Genomic DNA, 21894 nt, shown 5'->3' with positions numbered 1-21894 from the left:
CATCAAAATATGTTTTGTTGCCTACTGAACTACCATACCAAATTTGAACTTGATTGGGCAACCATAAAAAAAGTTATTGCTGTTTTGTGGACGGAAAGTACAACGGACAGCCATCAGACAGACATACGGACAGACAGAGTGATTACTATAGACCCGCAAATCCTTGGCGGGCCCTAAATATTTAACGATTCCCTCAGATGGCGCTGCATTGCCACAACTGGAAAGAGAGGCGACAATAATTGTTTTATTATATGATTCACTGATAAAATGATACGGTTATTTTCGCTCATACAAACCACAATCAACGCTGGCTGAGTGGGATTCCAGGCTAGATCAAGTATGTCGTTCCTCATACGTATCTTCTGAAAAGGTTGTGCTTCCTGACCCTGTTATAAAATGCATAACATATAAAATATGACATATATAGTTTACAATGTCAGAAAAAAAATTAATGTCAGTCTTTTTTGTAGGAAGATTTTGACCGGTAAGTACTTGTATTTTACTAGTAAAATTGAATCCAAGTGCAATTCCATAAAAAAACGAAAAAAAAATTTGAATGACCTGATTAGCGAATCCTCGCACATCATACAAATAGATCTGAACAACACCGTCAAAGATATATTTGCTTATGTCAGTTCATCACAGCTCAAACAGGTAAAACACAGCGCCCTAAATAGCTGGGACACTGGCTTGTATTGGAGGATCTGGCACAACCAACGTCGTTCTCTCTGATGCATGTCTATTGTCTATATCGGTCAAGTCAGATGTTTTGATAACCTTGAAACCTACAATTAAAATGTCAGCTTAGTATAACCTAATAAACAAACAAATTTCTATTGTTCTTTAATTAAGTTTTGTTTTTCAAAAGACATGTGCAAGTCTGGTCATTTATAATATATTATTTTATTTCAGGAGGATGCTTTCTTTTGTGCAAGTCTGGTCATTTATAATATATTATTTTATTTCGGGAGAATATTTTCTTTTTAAAAAATCTAAATTTAAAAAGCATGGAAATTAGTATTAAACAAGTATCATTACTGAAACAAGAATGTAGGAGTTATATTTGATTCTTAAATAAGAATATTTTAGAATACTCACCATTTGTTGTTCCTAGAAATGTTAAACCATACAGTGATGAACAGGCGACCAAATGAGTAACACCTTGGATTGGATTTCCTGGCCGATCAAATATGCGTATTCTGCACAGTTGCTGGAAGCGAAAATCCTGAAAGAAATATATTAGTAAATTTATTAAAGTTATTCAAATGATTTCAGTCTATATGATGTAATCATGTTTTTCTTGCACGTGTATATAAATGTCTCTGTGAATAACTCTTAAATACAAAATAATTTATGTATCAATCCAGAACATTTTAACTCTTAAATACAAAATAATTTATGTATCAATCTAGAATGCCTGGGTCCACTGTAGAACAAAATACGATGTGAATAAAGCAGCAATTATTTGGTTTATGAAAGATGTGGCACACTACTGAAGCAAGAGATATATCTATCTGCGGAGACCAAGGACATAAGACATTTGATTATATCACATTTTTAAATAAGTTTTATTATTATGTCACAAATATAACGTTTCACTGTAAAGTCTGAGAAATGCTGAATCACACAGGAAACAGTTACGTCACACAACGGAAGCAGTTATGTCTCCCTTTACACACCACATTTTTGCTTGGGTTTGAGATTTTATGATGTTGGTTGCTTAGCAAATGTAAAAAATGGAGCGTAATTCTTAAGGACAAGAAAGCATTTTTGGATTATTTGTCTAAACTTTCATGATTTTAGATGATTTTTTTTAATTTTAAAAATGTCATATAACATTAGGGATGTCAACGAATAGTCGACTATTCGACTGTCAGTCGAATGGACCGACGATCGAATAATGAAACAACATTCGAATATTAAACGATTACTATATACCCTCCCGTTTTTCAAGCGGGGTGTATAATAAATGCAAGAAAAGGGAGTGATAATGAAATTTTCATCTCAAAAGGGTCCTTCCTCAAACTATACAGCGGTATAATTTATGTCCTCAGACGAATAAGAGCTCAAACACAGTCACAGTATATAAATAATTTTCCACATTGTACGTACGGAAAATACAGTAATTATTTCTCAATCACTGACATTTTTGTTATTATACGTAGTAAATTATGCAACGCTATACTGGACTATGAAAATTATTTGACTGGCTTGTACCAATTATATTTATAAACTCTAGGAATTTCAAATGCTTAGGACATATTCCATGTAAAATGCACAAAATGACTCCCATGAGGAGAAATTTTTCAAAATGTTAGTTTGGTTGATTTTTGCATTGAAAGTGATAATATGTACATCAAAAGAGAAAAATATGTAAAAATTAAAATTATGGACCCTTTAAATAACTAATTATTTTAATTTCAAAATGATTTTACCTTTTTGCTATTTTATATTGTACTCGTCCTTTGTTTTATATTGTAATTGTTTTCTACATGTAAAGCGCTTTAGGGTAATTCCATAATTATATAGGGCGCTATATAAAAATATAATAATAATAATAATAATAATTGTTGCAATTGTCACACTTTTTGACGGATTGTTTGACGGAAAATGTGACATTAGAAATTCAAAGAAATGCAAATTCCTAAATCATCTTTGATGATATTAACTTTAACATCATCCTATTCACTAACTGTGAAAATTATATAAATACATTTATATTTTTGTTTTAGTTTGCATCAACAGATTTCTTAAAACTGTTGTTTGTTTCTGTTGCTAGTGTCAATTTTTGACGGATATTCATGAGGCTATAATGTTGTTGTTTGACAGAAACACAATTTGCTAACTTGCACATTGACGGAACTGCAGAATGCTAATTAAAGGAACACACAATATTTGCATAGCCGTGATGTTTTAAAATTCGATTATTATTAAAACAATTATCTTACATAAAAGACACTTCGATATATAACTTGGGCAATCATTAATTGAACAAACAGTACATATAAAAACATTTTCATCGGAGGTGTGGATAGTGTGTGTTTACAATTCCCCACTTCCAATTTATATAAATTTTCCAATTTATTTTAATTAATAAGCTTTCAAAAAACACTGTGCTATGAAAAAAATAAATGCTCAGAATAGTCGACTATCGTTCGAATAATGCAAACGAATGTTCGACTAAGGAAAATTAATATTTTAACATCCCTATATAACATATATCACATGGCTTCTCGTGCGACTATACCAGAATATTTGCCCCTCAGTGACAGGAAAGCCCTGGAGTGTTATGTCACCCTTTGCTTTTGGCATCGGGTGACATAACACTCCCGGACTTTCCTGACATTTTCTACTAAGCTCAAAGTGAAAGTGATCTGAACACCAATTTGGTAGAAATATGCACAGAGAAACTTGTACAAAGGTGATGCCACAATGAGGCTACGGAGACATTAATAACATAAATATGTATAGCAGTGTGAAATGCAAATAATGAGTATATTTCGGTGCTTCTTAAAATGTAATTATTAAAATATTAAATGTTAATGTTTTAAAGTAAATTATTTGGTGTGTAAATCACACAGACTTGAAGGGGATAATTCAAGCATTATGTCCTAGGAATATTATAACATGAAAGATCAAAGTCTGTTAGTCAGTGAAACTAACGAAAACAAGAGGTTGAAGCAAGGAAACGGTACAAATTCAAATGAATGTAACAAGACCACAGAGACTTGCTCCCAGCGTGTAATAATTATTTATTTTAAAAATCATATACGGTTATAATTAAACAACACAAGGCTGGACACCATTTTGAACCCCTTCGTCATTGAATATTCGCCTTGCAGCCTCTACAATACACATTTCAGACTAAAAATAATCCAAACGTGCTAATTAGGACAGTTGATATGGACAAAAACACAGTCAAAAACCTCGGGGTTTTAGTTACATTCGAATGCGGAATTAGAACGCTTTTTTTCTCTAATTTATAAGAAGCAGTTGTTTTAGAAAGTAGAAAAACCCAGAGGTTTTCGAATGTGTTTTCGCTTTCTGTTTATATCAACTGTCCTAACGAGCGCTTTTCAATTATTTTTAGTGTGTGTAATGTACATGAAATGTGTATTGACAATGTAGAGACTCCAAGGGGAAATTCAAGCATAGGGTCCTAGAATCATTACTTGACACATCTGAGGCGGTGAGTCAGTAAAATATGGAAAATTACAGCAAAAACAGATTTTGAAGCGAGGAAGGGGACCAAAATGGAGTCCACCCTTGTGTTGTTTTATTATTATCATATATGATTTTTTAAATAAATACAGTCAAACTTGTCATAGCGGTCACCTCTATCCAGCGGTCACTTGTCCTATGCGGTCATTTTATTTCCACCCAATGAAATTTCCTATATAAAGTAACTCTATTAAGCAGTCACCTGCGCAATGCGGTCAGAGATCATCAAATTTCAAACGAAATTGCCACTTTCCCCTGTCTTTAGTGGCCATTTTGTCCAATCACATGACCTGATCTGGTGTAAGTTGATTCCCAATTGTTGTTACTAATGTAAATAATTAGTCAAGCCTTGCGGAATTGTGAACAAAAATTTATAAATTGACATTATTTTAATAGATAGAATGTTCTATCGCTAAAATGATAAATGTCCTATGGACCCGGTTTAACGATCATATTCATTCTGTGTATTCACAATGTTGCGAAATAAACATGGGCGATAACTTGTACTCAGTGCATTTACTATGAACAATCAAGAAAGTTACAAACTTAAACATGACGTGTAAATTTGAAGCTAGAAAAAAAAGAGAAAATTAGTTGAATTTACGTCGTTACTTGGATTAGAATTATGGTTCAAACGGTACCTGGTGAAAACGGCACCTAGTGAAAACGGCACTTGGATTATGCAAAACGGCACTTGGTCAAAACGGCACTTAGTGAAAACGGCACTTAGTCAAAACGGCACTTGGTCAAAATGGCAATTATAGAAAAAATTATATGCAATGATAATTTGATATATAGATTGATGTGTTTGTGTGAGTATATATACATGTAAACATATATAATTTTTGTTTTCTGGGAGGGTCCATTTCATGTATATGCTGTAATAATTTTTTATGAAATCTATGTGATATATATAAAATTAAATTATAATGTATGAACCTATGCATATACATACTTTTCCCCACAGATTCATACATTTAAATACCAAATTTGAAATGATTTTTTTTTAATTTTATCCCTTGAAATATCAGTATCTTCATCTTTTAGTCTCCTTTTTTAAAATTAATGAAATAACAGCATAGTTTTTAAATGTAACGTTATTTTCAAAAACAAGATTATAAACAATAACAGCATCATTTTATCATCTAAATAAATTATTATTTGTAACAATATTATTAAATAGAAATAAATTGATATTCTTCAGTTATTAAAAAAAAAACAAAAAAAAAAACAACAACAACAACAACAACAAACGTTTTTGTTCTTCTATGTACAGGTTTCATATTGTAAAAAAAAAAAACTTTAGTAAATGTTGTATGGCTATTCAGATTTTATGTACAGTTTAGAGAGGAAGATCTAAGTTTCAATCCCTTTGATATACTGTCAAGAAATACACAATAGTAACTGTATATGATTGCAAATTGACGATCAACAAATTATAGAGGGGGAGGTGTGAAAAAGTCTTTTGTTTCTTAATCCTACAAGTGTATTCTAAGTAAACATACTCTGACTGGCTTCTAATTAGTCAACTGTGACTGGCAACCCCCAAAACAGAGTAGTATACATATAAATTTTTAAATTTCAAAGGATCATAATAATATAATTTGGATTTGATCTCTTTTGTAGAAAATATTAGACATATCATTTAAAGAAGTACATTTTAAAAAATCTAACCACTGTACAAAAGTACAATAATTTTCAAATGAATTAGTCAATTTTTTCCCCTAAAATATTTTTTAAACATTTTTATCAATAATTATATACACATTTATTACTATAAATGTAATATAAAGATCCATTTTCTGTATAAACAATATCAAATTCTCAAAATTAAAAAGTGCCGTTTTGATTTTTCTGAAGTGCCGTTTTGACTACCCTCAAGTGCCGTTTTGCATATTTCCTAAGTGCCGTTTTCACCAGGTGCCGTTTTGACTTGTACCCTTAACACCCCTTGGATTATATGTTAGGTTTAAATACTTATGCAACCCCAAAAAGGTTTGTTACAATTAATTTGGATGTTATTTTCAGTGCAAATCCGATAATATTTTTCAAAATCGTTTCGGAGCGATTCTGCAATTTTTTGCTACATTGCGAGTATAATCATGATAATATGGCCATTATGGGTGGTATTCTTACTGTGGTGAGGGTATTTTAACTAGTCATTTTAGACTTCAGTATAGTTAATCATCAGAGACTTAAATATTGCACATGCTGTTTAAATAATACCTTCACTTCTCTTTCCGGGGGATCTTCATTACTTGCCATTGCGCGCAGAAAATTAAGAATGACACTGGGAAATTCTCAACTTTCACTTTAAATATTTCCAAGTCGCTGAAACGCTTGTAAATTTTCATCTTATTTCTCGTCCGTGGAGAGCGTTGAAGTGATTGTACTATTTGTCTTTCGGGATGCTTCTAAATTGTTTTTCATTCTTAACGAAAGATTTAAAGAAAACCCGAATGGTGTTGTCAGGTACATTAGTCATGCGCATACCCAACTTCCTACCCGAAAAAGCTGTAGATTATTATTGTAAAAGTGCACTGAGTTTTGCAATTCCCCTTTCTTATCCAGTAAGTTATATTTCTGCTTTTTCAGATAAAAGATATCATGTGTGATTAAGAAAAAAAAGTATTTTTATGATTATATCTAGGATAGCCTACACAGTGTAATCTTTCTGTTGAAAATCTATACCATAAAATTTAGTTTTTTACATTGTCAGTGGTGTATGAATGTTAGAGGTATGTGCTATTGATAGGAGGACTACTATTCACAAGAACTTGTGCAAAAAGTACTAAAAAAGAAGTACAACAGTGGGTACAAGAACTGCATGTCGGCATCAATTAATAAAAGTTCCAGTGCATTCACTAGTGCATTGGTATGTGTATTCGCAGATCTGTTTGCCCTATATACTATATACCTATATATTGTGCGAGTCGGTTGGCAGAGCCTGTTCGCTTTCATTCTCACCAATGGCGGATTCAGGGGGGTTTTAGGGGGTTCGGGGAAACCCCACCCCACCCCGCTCATTGTTTTTTTTTTTTTACAAGTGTCATTTTTATCATTTTGTTGCATTGTTAAAACTCTAACATGAACCCTTTGTTCTGTATAACTGTGAAATATACATCAACTATGTAACAGGAAATCACTTTCTGCTTGAACACACACAATACACAGGTAATCAACAATGTATCACAACAACAGAAAACTACAATATTCTTTTGCTGATAAAATGCATGTTTTTTTCCTTAACTATGTGAATAAACTATTACTAAGTTGTTTTTTTACTGTTTTAAAAATTAAATTAATACTATGTACATTTTCTTTTTTACAAAATCAGGTTGGCTTAGCAAACCCCTGTAGTTTTGACAGATTCTCCAGTTTATGTAATATTTTCTTCAGTTTGAAATATAATTAATTTTACATGTGTATATTCCAAATCATATTGACAGTATACTCATGTAAGTTGAAAAGCACTAGTTAGGGATTATAAAAAGAGTTCAATTTTTATGGCGTCGGGCTTGCCCGATCGTCATCTAGCGATCAGTCAGGTTTACGCGACTGCACGTGTCAGTGGATGCATCCGCAATAGAAAATATCAACAGCTGTAAACCAATTTCTTTTAAAACGTACAATGAATAATAGCTTGAATATAAAATTAAATCTATTGTATCTTCAATTAATACTACTTCAAAACAACGATATTATTTTTTTTTACCGAAAAACGTTATTAAAAATTAAATTAATACATATACATTACTTGATACAAACAATTTTACGGTAAAAAATCAAAATAAAGACGAATACAACAAGACTATAAAGATTGAATTTCTTAATCTTAGCCCCTTCAATCCAATTTTAGCCGAACAACCTACGATTCTAATGCCAGTATTATGTATATATCCATTTCTTTTGTTTACCGCTCCCTTATCGTAAGTCGTTTGAACATTATATGGTTGTAGTAATTTTACATGTGGCAATATTCCAAATCATATTGACAGTATACTCATGTAAGTTGAAAAGCACTAGCCTTATACTGTATTTGTGTTATTATTTTTTTTTATTTTATTATTATGTAAAGAGTTCAATTTTTATTTTTTATTGTGTTCCATACACTTCATTTGTATCTTGGAAGTCAGCTTGACATACAGCTTAATTTATTGCAGGCACGTAGCAACGGGGTGGGGTGGGGGGGGGGGGGGGGGTGCCCCCTCACGTTTTTTCCAACATTACCTTCACTATTGAAAATGTTCATTGAAAGGTTGGTCCCCCCACCCACTTGTTAACATATTAAAGTGATATCAAGGAAATGCAGTATTGTATGGGGAAAAAATGGAAGTGAAAGAAAGTTGGCATTGAAAAAAGTTGGCCACAACCCCAATTTTCACTGGCTGGCATGAAGTGAAGACAACTTGAAGTCAACTGCTTTTTAGTGTTGTCGAATCGGTTGAAACTCAGAATCGATTAATCGGTAACATCGGTTGACCCTAACCGACTGATCATCGGCCAATAATCGAATCGGTAACCCTTTGCATAAAATAGGCATTAGATTTTATAAAAATTATATTTTATTGTTAAATAATGTAAGTAAAGGTGCATTGTACAGATCGAAATTCTAAAAACAGTATATATATGCAGTTTGATTAACGATTTCAGTAATACAGATTTTTTCATGATTAGGAATTACTTGGCGTGGGAAAAGTAAGCATTGACAGATCAGGCTTTAATTTACATGATCATCTAAAATATATATGGAATTAATTTTTAACTGTTATAAGACATTTCATATTGCAAAGTGATTCCATATGAAAGAAGTCTATATTTTATTTCAACAAGTTTAGTTTCTTCAATTTAGAAATACAAATATCATTATCTTTTGAAAAATTTTAACATGTACATGTATTTTAAAATAGTAAAGGACAACTCTTGAAAGATATACCTAGGGTATTTTTTGATGACAAGAGCCTGGTCTTGAAATAAAAGTTAGAAAACTGTAAAAAAAAAATATGTGCTGAAATATACCGATTAATCGATTGTTAAAATCTCCAATCGATTGTCTAAAATCGACAGCCTTTCCGACCGATCATCGATTATAAATCGATCATCGTGACAACACTACTGCTTTTATTCCTAAAATTGTCAGATTAAACAATTTTTTAAGGCAAAGTCTTAAGTCTTGTGTTAAAGTTAAATTAAATATAAAAAAATTGAAAACATTTTATTAAAAAATTGTGATCATCGATCTTTAAAAAAGCTACAAAAAGTACCCCCCAAAATGCTGGAGAATGCACCATTAAGGACCATTTAAAACAAAATTTTCTCGGGGGAGGCACCCCGAACCTCCACCTATGGGAGGGGGACACCCCCTCCCATGCCCTCCCCCTTCGGCCCTTTGGGCCTCAAAAACCCCCCCCCACATGAACTTCTGGATCCGCCACTGCTCACTCCCATTTACCCTGTACACCATTTATCCCAATCATCCTATTAAACCAGTTGCAAGGTCCCATTTTGCAGTAGGTGTTATAAATGGCACAAAAATGGCACAAAAACTTAAAAAGATTCCTTGCTCACCAGCTCAATGGTCCTGAGTGCTTAGTATAGTTATAAGTTTGCAGCTCTTCACTGGCAAGTGGTTTGTGTTCTTATGAGCAGTAATTAGAAAGCGAGGCCAAAAAGGTCAAAAGGACTATGGCACAACTGTCAAAAATTTAATGAGCGATTTTGAAAATAAACAGGCCATCTATATATTCTGAAAGGCTATCTTAAGAATTAAGAAATTGACGATTTGAAACAACATAAAATACGAGAGAAAACATGTTTTTATTAACCGAATTTAATTTTTCAAAGATGCAATGCAGCAAATCCAACTAACATAAAATTATTTAGGTTAAGAATTCAATTCACACCTGTCATGGATTATCCGCGGGTTTATGTAACGTACCTTAACATTATTGTTACGTCATAATACTCTACGTTATGTTTCTATAGTTAATAACATAGTCTAAAATAAACCACTATACGATCAAGATGCATTTCTATTCTTTCCACAACATTTTGGTGCCGTGATCGATGGAATGTCTATGTAATACATACGATGGAAGGATGAAAGCCATTAGAGCTGGTAATTCAAAACTTTTCGATGATTTTTGGAGTTCAACCAGTGAACATGTAATTAGAAAGTCTCCAACACAGAAAAGGCAAACTCTACAAGATCTGAATGAACGTATATTAGAGGCCTTATCCAAAGAGGACATAGAAGAAGAAATCACAAACAGAGGAGTATATGTATGAATTAGATTGCAAAATTAGGCAAACTGAAAAATTCACAGAAAAAATTCCATGTAAAACTTTGAATGCCAGTGCTAAGTGTTTTACACCCGCCATAGAAATTCATGAAAGTAACGTGAACATGTCAGCTACAATTACTGTAGGTAACTCAAGTGAAACGGCTAGTGAGAATATTTTGAACAATTTCCATGCCTCTGATCTCAATGCACACAGTACTAGTAGCCAGGGAAATGTTTTGTCATTAGACCTACCATCCCACCATGCCACGAATAATCATCAATTACCGAAGTTAGGTCTTCCGTATTTTTATGGAGATGTATTAGAATGGAATACATTTTGGGATTCCTACAAATCAACGATTCACCGCAACCATACTTTGACACCAATTCAAAAATTTTCATATCTCAAGGCTCAATTACGCGATGCAGCAGCACAAACCATATCAGGAGTTACTCTACATAGACCTGCTAAAAGAATGGTTTGGTCAGCCGCAAAAAGTTATCAATGCTCACATGAGAGCACTTATGCAACTGCATGCTCCCAGAAACAATGCCATTAGTTTAAGAAATTATGGAAACTGCTTGGAATCTCATGTCAGGAGTTTAGAGTGTCTAGGACAAAGACAAGAGATGTACGGAGCTTTACTTATGACAGTCATAATCAACAAGCTACCAGCTGAAATTAGGAAAAATATTGCATGTGAGTACGATGGTGACAATATTTCACTACACGATCTTCGTAAAGCTATCAGCAAAGAAGTCAAAATCCTTGAATCAGGCCAGATTGAAAACAGTGATGGATTCCAGGCAACAGTAATGTTTCTTACTGGAGCCTCAAAGAAACAATGCAATGTTCATTATGCACACAATCAGAAAACAAGAGAGTCAACTCCTTATGTTGAAACAAAAGAGATGAAGAGCCGTCCATGCATTTATTGTTGCACAGAGAATCACTTTCCAGTGGATTGTAAGAAAATTACAGAAGTAAGTGCAAGATTCGACATCTTACAATGGAAGAAATTATGTTTCAACTGCTTAGGAAACCATGTGCGGCAGATTGTAAATCCCGCAACAGATGTAAAAAGTGTCAGAAGAAACACCACACAAGTATATGCGACATGAAACTAATGAGGGACAGAGATGAGCCCACCAAATCAACAAGTGTCAACATTGCTGAGCAATGACATTAAAATGTTTTATGGAAATCAGCTTCCACTCCGATGAGTCAGACTGTGGACTCCATTCAAGAACGCGGCAAGCTGTCTAACGAGATACAGCAACTTAAGTCAGAGCTGAAGACTAAGACAGAAAGGGTGAATCGTTGGAACAAGAAAATGCTACCCTGCTAGAGAAGTGTTACAATTCGACCAACAAAGAAATTTTCAGACTTGGTATGGAGAACGGGATGAAGTATATGATGGCACAGATATATAAACTAGCATATGAAAACGGACATCTGCATAACGAGGTTCAGGCATTAAAGGATCAAGTTGACAATATCAAAATCTACAGCACTCACTCAGAGCATCTTAACGCTAAAAACAGCAGTCTTCAGTCACGATATGATTACGCTCAAAAGCAAATAAGTGATCTAAATATCAAAGTAAAGAAACTTGAAAATCATCTACAAACCTCACAGGGCACCGTGGAAAGTAGGGAGAAAGATTACACGTTCGCCGTAAGGATCCGTGATGATGCACTAAGGGAAGAAACTCAGATGACAGAAAAAGTACAGAGGCCGAGGAGAAGGAAAGAGAAAAATCGCAGAAAAGGAATCTCAGGGACATAGCAGAGATAAAGAACAAAATGCCAACTACGGACTCGAAACATGGAGCTGGAGAAAGCTAACACAGAACTACGTCACAAACACTCTTTGAAGGAACTCATATAGGGGAGAGACGGATTCGTTAGAGCTGCCACTTTACGGACCAAAAATGGACTTACCAACAGACCAATTGTGAAACTGTATCCAATCGAAGTGAATGAGAACGAACTTAAAATACTGTCTTCTGATCGAGTGTCAAAAACAAAAGCCAAAGAAAGAATCTGTGAATGGACCCCTTAATTTAGTGATTATGAACTTGTTTATATTTTAAATTTCAATGAACTGTGAATTTGATTTGAACTTTTTAATATTCTAGTATAATTCGTTTCGGTGCCCGGAGTGTCATGGATTATCCGCGGATTTATGTAACGTACGTTAACATTATTGTTATGTCATAATACTTTATGTTATGTTTCTATAGTTAATAACATAGTCCAAAATAAACCACTACACGATCAAGACGCATTTCTATTCTTTCCACAACAACACCTTTGCACCACTATTGATAGATATAATGTGCCATTTTTCACTTCACTGTGACTATGACTGGTGGCCCATGCCCTTCCCAATCACTGATTTGAGTGAAATATTCTTGTGAGTGACGTTAAACAGCAGACAAGTGAAGTTTTGGATCCTGGAGGGTACATTGAAGGGTTTTGTCCTCATCCTACTAAAGGGCCTGAGTAAATCCCTTGACCCTTGGCCTAATAAAATATGCGAGTTTCGAGATTGTAACTCGATCTCCTACAATAGAGGCCCAGTAAATATCCATATCAGCATGGAAGTTGGACAGGTTCTTTCTGTATACAAACGTGCAGAAATAATTGAAAGATGTTGATGGCTTTTAAATTTTATTTAATGTTATAGAAAGATACATGTAATAAGGTTAAGCAATGATGCATTTGATTTTATCAAGCTCAACTATGTATAATATATTTACACATCAATTTTCAATTATAGGGTACTTGAAAATGAAAAAAATGTTGTTGTCTTCTTTATAAAAGTAAAAGATTTTCTTGAGTGTACAAACATTTTTTTTTTAATAAATGGGGTTTTTGAAGTTATACTAAGGAAAGAATCAATGTGTCATTTAGATTGCCGACATGCAATGAACAGATGCATGTGTATCGTATTTACTAGAGGTCCAATATCTCTTCCCTCGTCTGAAAAAAAAACAAATGTTGTAAAGATGAAAAAGTAGATTGGTTCAAAGATTTGTTTTTGGTGAATTTATAACTAAATGTCCTTTCAGTAGACCATGGCTCAGGCTGTGCCAATGGAACCAGCTCTTGGTCTGGACCCAAACGCAGTACAACAGCAGCAGGAGCAGGGGAGCATGTATGGATGTCTGGCCAATTTTGAAATTGACAAAAGAATTGGAAAAGGACAGTTTTCTGAAGTTTTTCGTGCAAGATGTAAGATAGACAACAGTGTTGTTGCCTTGAAGAAAGTCCAGGTAAAAAAACAACATTCTTGTTTAGTTTAATTGTTGCTTCAGAATGATTCAAATAGTAGTCATAAGGCTAGGATGGAGTAGAAATAGGAGGTAAAAGTTTTATGTTGGAAAATAGGGGTATGGGGAGTTTAGTTTACTTGAGAACAGCACACAGGACCACAATAAGTTAATCAATATGACAGCACTCAGGTAAAGTGTACATTCAGAAGTGTGCAAATTTAAACCCTTTCTCATTTACTCCTTTACTCTTCCTTAGATACTGTATACAGGGTTATTTTCGCCCCGTGTTATTTTTGCCCTTTTGAACTTGTGAACAATTTTGCCCCATTTTAAATTCGCCCAGTCATAGTTCTGTTTAAGAAATTATGAGCTGTAATTTGAATTCACCCCATTTTAAATTCGCCTATTAAGGAGAGGGCGAAAATAAACCGGGGTGAAAATTTCCCTGTATACAGTATTGATACTGTTTATCAGTCTCTCAAAAACAAGAAACTTCTGTTTTGTAAAGTCATTATTATTCAAAACCTACTTTTAGAAAATGATGAAAATATATGTGTAAATTTGTATAACTATATTGAATTAGGATAATTATTTACAGCATCTCCTTCAATTTTACTCTAGATATTTGAAATGATGGATGCAAAAGCCAGACAGGATTGCATTAAGGAAATAGGACTTCTTCAAGTATGTATTGCATAGAATGTGCCTATAAATTATGTTAATTACAATAATGTGCAGCACAAAATGTTTGCCCTCTTCCAACCGACTGATTAAAATGGCCAGACTCAGAACTTTAGAATAAAATTTTTCATTTATTCTGGAATTTTCTAATCCCTATAACAACCATTTTATGTAATCTTAGATAACTTATATTTTCAAGAAATATTGGAAGTTCATCATTTATCTTTATGGAAAAAATCTTTTTTATTCCGATTCAGAAGAGGGCAAACTAACATTCTTTTTGAAGATAGCCTAGAAAACATTTTTATTTTTCAAAATGTGGTAAAATATTTATACATTTTTTAACTACAGCAATTGAATCACTTGAATGTGATTAAGTATTTGTCATCTTTCATTGAGAACAATGAATTGAACATAGTACTAGAGTTAGCTGATGCTGGAGATCTCTCCAGAATGATCAAGGTGAGTATATAATTCAGTATATAACATGGTACACACATGTATTTAATCATTTTAGCATTTCAAATTTTAATTTAAGAGTCAATTTCAGTTTATAGTACTAGATTTTAAGTGATAAAGATTTAATTTGCACAAGGCTGGTTTAGCTGCTTCTCAAGTTTGCAGTTGAGTTAAATAGAATTCTAACCAGTTTCACTGCATTATGGCCCGTTATTGAAAAAAAATTCAGAAGTCATATTTGACAGCACTTTGTTATGTTTGGTTAAAGTGAGCCACTAATGTGTGTAAGAAAGTTGTAGAGTTGGCTTTTCAGGTTTGACTGGATTATGCCCCTTACATATGAGACACACATAGAAGTGGTGAAAATTAGGTGCAGAGGTAATAAGATTTGTTTATAGAGATACATGTACAAGGCCATAATGAGTACTACAGGTATTACTTTTGCTTCAGCATTTCAAGAAACATAAGAGACTGATCCCTGAAAAGACAATATGGAAGTACTTCATCCAGATATGTAGTGCTCTAGAACATATGCATAGCTGCAGAATCATGCACAGAGGTTTGTTCCTATATATGTAATATTGAATTATATATTCCAATTATACATGTAAATGTAATTTTAACATCTTATCTATATATTCTGAGCTTTTGCATGCTCTTGTTTTGTAAGTTTTATAACTTTCCCTATTTTACAGACATCAAACCTGCTAATGTGTTTATAACAGCAGAGGGAATAGTCAAATTGGGTGATCTAGGCCTGGGGCGATTCTTCAGCTCCAAAACCACAGCTGCACACTCTCTAGGTAAAATGGATTGACGTAGTATGTACTGTACACATATCCTGTGCCAGCACAGTAAATCCTGTCTAGAACAAAACCAATTTACAGATACAATGTATAGTGAAGTTTCATAGGATTATCTGCAAAATCCTTGATAAGTCCTTGGGAATATGATGGTTTTAACAAACTTTGATTGATACAGCAAACTGATTTATGTCCCTTTAATAGAGGATAAAACATAAGATGTAAATTGTATTATTTTTTAATGCATTCCTACTGGCAAAATGGTTGTCATCAAATCTGCAATGTCAGGGACTGTAGATGTGATTCTTAATTTTTGACAAAATATAGTATGAATCAAATTTCAAAATACTGCTCCCAATTTGTGCTTCTGAGCTTCTTTCATTTGGTTCTGCCCCTTAACCAATCAGCTTCAAAAAGGTCAGTCTTACAGCAAGGATATAGATTAAAACTGTTTGTTATATTCAATTCAAGTAAGAGTGAAAAAAAACACCTTCATGCAATTTCCAATATTTCTTCACAGTGGGAACACCTTATTATATGTCACCTGAGAGGATCCATGAAACAGGGTACAACTTTAAGTCCGACATGTGGTCCCTGGGCTGTCTACTGTATGAGGTGAGTACAACTTTATATCAGACATGTGGTCCCTGGGCTTCTACTGTATGAGGTGGGTTTCATATATTTATTCTGTATCACAGATTTTAAAATTGTATGTAATGGTCACATTATTAAAGGTTCTGACAGTGTTAAATATTTAGGAATCTGTATTGACAAGTTTCTTTCATGTGAAAATATTGTTTTAAGTATCATACAAAAGGTTAATGCTAGACTTAAGTTTTTATATAGAAATGCATTCTGTCTTAGTACACAGTCTAGAAAGACCCTATGTTCTGCCTTGATACAATGTTATTTTGACTATGCCAGTTCTTCTTGGTATTGTGGAATAAACAAGCAACTTAAACACAGATTACAAGTAACCCAGAACAAAGTAGTACGGTTCATTTTAAACCTTAGTCCTAGAGAGAGTATTTCTAACAATATTTTAAACTCTCTAAATATGCTAAGAGTAAAGGATAGAGCTAAACAATTAAGATTAAATCATGTTTTTAATATATATCATGGTAACGCACCAGCTTACCTCCATGATCATTTTGTATTAAATAATAATATCACAAGAAGTGCAACAAATAAGAATTTTATTATACCAAAGATTAAAGGGAAAGAGTCTTCATGTTTTTTCTATAATGCTATCAAAGATTGGAATACATTGCCACTGGAGATCAAAGAGGTGAAAACAAAACAAAGTTTTAAAAAAGCTGTAAAATCTTTTTTATCTACAAATGCTAGTGTTACTACATAAAAAGCTTGTCTAATTTTATCGTTTATTTACTATTTTAGTATATAAGTATTTTGTGATAATTATAAAGATAAAATGTGCTACTGTAAACATGTCATTTTTCAAAGCATTATGCTAAACTCAGAAAAGTACCTGCCTAAATTCCAGTGTTTATGTAATTTTGTTATTTTTTGTTTACTAACATGGCTGTTATTTGAAGACCCCATTGGAAATAAGCTTTTTTAATAAGGCTTTTATGGGCTATCCTTAGGTAATATCTATCATCTGTATGTCATGTAATTTATTTAATAATAATTACATATATATGTTAAATTAGATCTTCCTTAAGTAGCATAGTGCAGAGATAATGTGTGTGTATTTCTTTTTTGTCCTAGTAGTATGCTAGTCTGTAATGTTTTTAATATGTGAATCATGACATTCTGTGAGATTTTTACCTGAATAAAATGAAACGAAAATGAAATGAAATTCCGTATATTAATTTAGTATCTTTTAATTTTCTTGGCCAATTATATTGAACTTCATTGATGTAATAAGAATTTTTCATATTCAAACAGATGGCGGCTCTTCAATCACCTTTCTATGGAGACAAGATGAATCTTTATTCTTTATGCAAGAAAATTGATCAATGTGATTACCCCCCTCTACCAGCTGACTGTTACTCAGAGGAGGCAAGTGTTGGAAAATATTTATTATTATATATCGAAAACTGTATAGGATACTAAGAAGCTAAAAGTTTTGAGTATAGCCATTAATATTTGTTTGCCTTTTTTAGTTAAGGAATTTGGTTGCCCTGTGTATTAACCCAAACCCAGAGCAAAGGCCAGATATAACTTATGTGTACAATGTAGCACAGATAATGCATGCCAGACACCAGTCCCAACCTAGTATTCAACAACAGGTATACATTGTTTTAAACATATTTTATTGAATCACCTATACTTGTTCTCCCCATTTCTTCAGAAAGAAGGAAATGGGGTTGTTTTCTTCTATCATGTACTGTAATCTGTTCTAAAGGTTCAAATGCAGCAGCAACAACAGGCTTTTGAGGTACAACAACAACAACAGATGCTGGCTCAACAACTGCAGGATCCTCACTTACAACAACAGATGTTCCTACAGCAGCAACAACAACAACAAATGATGCAGCAGAGCATGCCAGGACAACCAGTCCCCCAACAACAGATGGTCAATCCTCAGATGACCGCTGCTCACATCAATACTCAGTTCACTGACCAGTAGGATCGGTCACCACCAGGTGAAGACAACACAAGCTTTAATAAGCGGAATCGTGAAGCAAGCATTGGAAATAGAGATGCTAACCATGACCCTTCAATGTTGATCTTTTTTTCCCACCCATTAGCTATTTTATACAACATATTGTTGTTATTTTAGACGCTTTTAAGGTATAAATGTCTGTAAATGTCCAGAAAGAAAAATGAATTACAGAACAAAGTCTGTTTTAAAATATTGTATACTTTACAGAACAGAAGTTAGATTTGATAAACTCTTTGTCACCCATGATTTTCTATGGGTTTATCTGCTTTAAATGACACAGACTATAATTTTAATTAAGATATAAAACGTGTGAAAAAGTAGAAAGATAAGTGTAGACTTATCAATTTGTACACTTTCTGTATCATTGAATGATGATCTATGACCAAACACAGTACATGTTTGGTGCACTGTACACACTTAAAATATTCATTGATGCTGTATACAGGGTTATTTTCCCTCTTTCATACTTGCAAACAATTCTGCCCCATTTTAAATTCATAGTTTTGTTTAAGAAATTTTACTGTATTCTTTGAATTTGCCCCTTTTAAATTCTCCCAAATAAGGGTAGGGCGAAAGGGGCAAAAAATTTTCCTGTATACAGTACATTATCAACTCAAGGTGGATAAATTTAAACCACACAGTATTTATTTTCCAGATTCGAAATAATCATGATTAAAAAATCCATTTTACAAAAGAATTGTTAAATCAAGTGGTAGCTTTTCATGTTTATTTTCCAATAGACTTGTGGTTGGAGTTCTGTGAGAAATCTTATCATAGGGCATTAAATTTACAGGTTTCTATTATAAACCACTGAAACCAGTAATTAATCAGAGTCAAGTCTTCAAGAGGCCATAAATGGTGTGTGAACTGTTGAATTAATATATATTATATAGATATATTTACTGATTTGAATGATGTTTATCTGACAAAGATTGTGATTTACACAGAATCTGAAGTATATTTTTTAAAAAGTGTTCAAGATTAAAGCTTGTTTATTTCAAATTTTAAAGTTGTTGCATTGTGCAATGTTTGAGTGTTAGAGAGTGAGTGAGGAAATGATGGCCGGCCATCATCTGAGAACAAACAAGATATTCTATCAATTTCCAGGAAATCCTATTTATGTAAATATATATTCAGTGTTTGTTTATTAGTAAAAGAATATGATTTAAGTTTTGTGTGCGATATTGTCTTGGTGTTTCGTTTCATTATAATGCCTGTGATGATTTGTTTGGTTGTAACAGAAATAACCAAGAGACCTATTTTATCATGGATACCAGTATATTAACAAGAAATGAAATCCTATATTTTAATGTTTTTATTTTGTTTTACTCTCTCTATACACGTATTAAGTATTGTGTTTATTTCAAAATGCAGTAAAATTGTCTTATCCAGAAACCACTGGTTCCACAGAATTTGGTCAACATTAGATGACATTTCAGATTATAGACAATATTGTAAATATCTTAATTTACTGAAAGTTTTCATCATACGATATAGTCAGGATTTCAGTATACACAAGATCTGGGTTAGACAAGTTTTACTGTATCATTCCCATCTCAGGCTACAGTGTAAAGCTTTAATGTACATGTATACTAGTATTAAATTCCTTGTGTGCTTTAAAAAAAATATTGAATTAATATTAAATGTTGACATGTGAATAATGTCAAGTTACATGTTGTAAACTCATCATTTCTTAACATTTTGTTTACTCAGAAAAATTATGCTAAACTAGATTAATCCAAAGGAATGCTTATCTTTCATTATGCACCACTCTATTGAAATCTCAGGGTCCACACAGGATTCAATGAATAAGAACTTGATTTGTTATCCTCAATTCTCTTTTACGTCACTAATCACCAATAATCTCTCATTTCTTCTTTAAGGGAGCAGACTGGGGTTTTCATTGGGTAATACTAGTGCAGCTTATTTAAAATTTAAAAGTAACTTTTTTCCCAATATCAAGTGAAACAAAGTTAAGGAATCACTGTTTAAAAACACAGAATTACAATTTTTTAAAAAAATTATTTTTTCCAAACATTTTTATAAAACTGATAGGTGTACTACGTGGATGTTGTAAATAGTGTGTTTCTGAGGCTATGATAAAGCGGGAGTCATAATGTAATACACGAAAGCTCATGAAATCTTAAACACAGGAATTTGAAACTAAAAATTATTTTCCGATATAGAATTGAAGTTTTCACACAAAGAAATCCAAGTCGCCTCCCTTAAATATACACTTAGAGAGGACTTCCTGTGAGAGCATAATAAACATAAGCAATAAGCAATCTATTGTAGGTATTGATAATTTTTTATTATTTAGATATGAATCAGTTTGGTTTAACATCCATTTGTTGTTTATTATCATGTTTTTTTTAAAAGTTCATTTATATATATGTATATAGTCTGATGTGTTTTTGCTTTATGTGCGTTTTAAAGGAGAATTCCGTCCATGTTGTTTTAGGACAAATGTCACAAGATCACCAGTATACGAAGAGAATGAAATAGTTGCACAATTTAAAATAAAGCATGACTATGCAAGAATAAGAAAAAACACACCCTGTTTAAGTTGAATTCTTGTTGTAAAGAAATTAAACTCGGAGGATTTATTTGAATCTGAAAAGCCATTACTTTTACTGTCTCAAGATCTAAACTGATCTCCACAGTAGTCAATTGATGTTTATATTACTGAAATCTCTGTACATTACTGCTATAGAAGTATCCCCTTTTTTTCTTAATTCTTTTTCAAGCTTAGTTTCTAAATGTGTGATACATGTACTTTTTACTTTCACTAATCATTTGACAGTATCCTGGTCTTTTGTAGGTAGTAGGGACCAGAGGAACATTCCAAGCTATTTTTTAAATTATGTAAATAGTACTTAATTTATTGACAAAATGTGCCACACATCCATCAATGTTGAATAATCATGGTAAATAAAAAGTTACCATCCACAAGTCTTCTTTTGTCATCAATATACAAATCTGCCAACTTAAAAATATAGGCAATACATGTTACATGTATTTTGCAGTAATTTTTATGCTCACCTACATGCAATCAAAGTTGGGGGAGCTAATGTTATATTCTGTGTTGGTATGCCATGGTTAGTTTTTGGAGCAGATTTCATGTATGAAAAATTCTATGCCCTAAATTGATCAGAAATGCCTGGATAATGCTTCTAGTATGTTTTGTTGTACCAGTAAGGTTTCAGATGCTGCATTTTCCACCAAAGAATAACCAGGTTAATGTTTTTGAAGCAGGTTTCATTTCCAAGTACTGTAAGCCTAGCTATATTTATACTAAGCAAGTTTGCAGTGATGATCAATCAATCATCAATACAATTTTTCCATTGTTTAAAGCCACTGGTTTTGTATCCATCCTAATTTAACCAAAGCCCATGGACCTCAATGCTCACCTTAGTTACTATGCTAATGCTGTTCTTCAATGAAAGATCCATTTATTTCTATGTAATTAAGACTGATCACATATTGTGCCTCCTCCTATATGGCAGCATCCTCTTTAATCTTGTATTCTGCCG

At 32.9% G+C, this 21894-nt stretch overlaps 1 protein-coding gene and 1 pseudogene across 2 annotated transcripts; one reads left to right on the top strand and one right to left on the bottom strand.

Annotated features, from left to right (window-relative positions):
* Positions 1 to 173: 173 nt before the first annotated feature.
* Positions 174 to 6582, bottom strand: LOC134233725 (nuclear pore complex protein Nup214-like; annotated as a pseudogene).
* Positions 6583 to 6654: 72 nt separating this feature from the next.
* On the top strand, positions 6655 to 21313 carry LOC134233711 (serine/threonine-protein kinase Nek7-like). Of its 2 annotated transcripts, none has more exons than XM_062715711.1 (10): positions 6655 to 6791; positions 13583 to 13786; positions 14408 to 14470; positions 14819 to 14929; positions 15377 to 15485; positions 15622 to 15729; positions 16250 to 16344; positions 17641 to 17754; positions 17859 to 17984; positions 18101 to 21313. In XM_062715711.1, the coding sequence occupies exons 2-10, from the start codon at positions 13589 to 13591 to the stop codon at positions 18323 to 18325; spliced, it is 1149 nt and encodes a 382-aa protein (XP_062571695.1). In that variant the 5' UTR covers positions 6655 to 6791; positions 13583 to 13588; the 3' UTR covers positions 18326 to 21313. The 2 variants fall into 2 exon arrangements, with proteins under 2 accessions (XP_062571695.1, XP_062571694.1); XM_062715710.1 differs by having other exon boundaries at positions 6666 to 6791; positions 13586 to 13786.
* Positions 21314 to 21894: the final 581 nt, after the last annotated feature.

This window comes from Saccostrea cucullata, unplaced genomic scaffold, assembly GCF_032062105.1.
Source record: "Saccostrea cucullata isolate Sc308-1 unplaced genomic scaffold, CSIRO_AGI_Scuc_v1 ctg145, whole genome shotgun sequence".
Classification (NCBI taxonomy): domain Eukaryota; kingdom Metazoa; phylum Mollusca; class Bivalvia; order Ostreida; family Ostreidae; genus Saccostrea; species Saccostrea cuccullata.
Note: the sequence above shows the minus strand (reverse complement) of the source record. Positions and strands in the feature narration are given on the sequence as shown.

Excerpts from the sequence above, each read along its gene's own strand:
- LOC134233711 (XM_062715710.1), top strand. The coding sequence starts at position 6,681 with ATGGTGTTGTCAGGTACATTAGTCATGCGCATACCCAACTTCCTACCC. Across the intron at positions 13,787-14,407 it reads TTGCCTTGAAGAAAGTCCAG|ATATTTGAAATGATGGATGC; the intron begins GTAAAAAAACAA and ends ATTTTACTCTAG. Across the intron at positions 17,985-18,100 it reads AACCTAGTATTCAACAACAG|GTTCAAATGCAGCAGCAACA; the intron begins GTATACATTGTT and ends TCTGTTCTAAAG.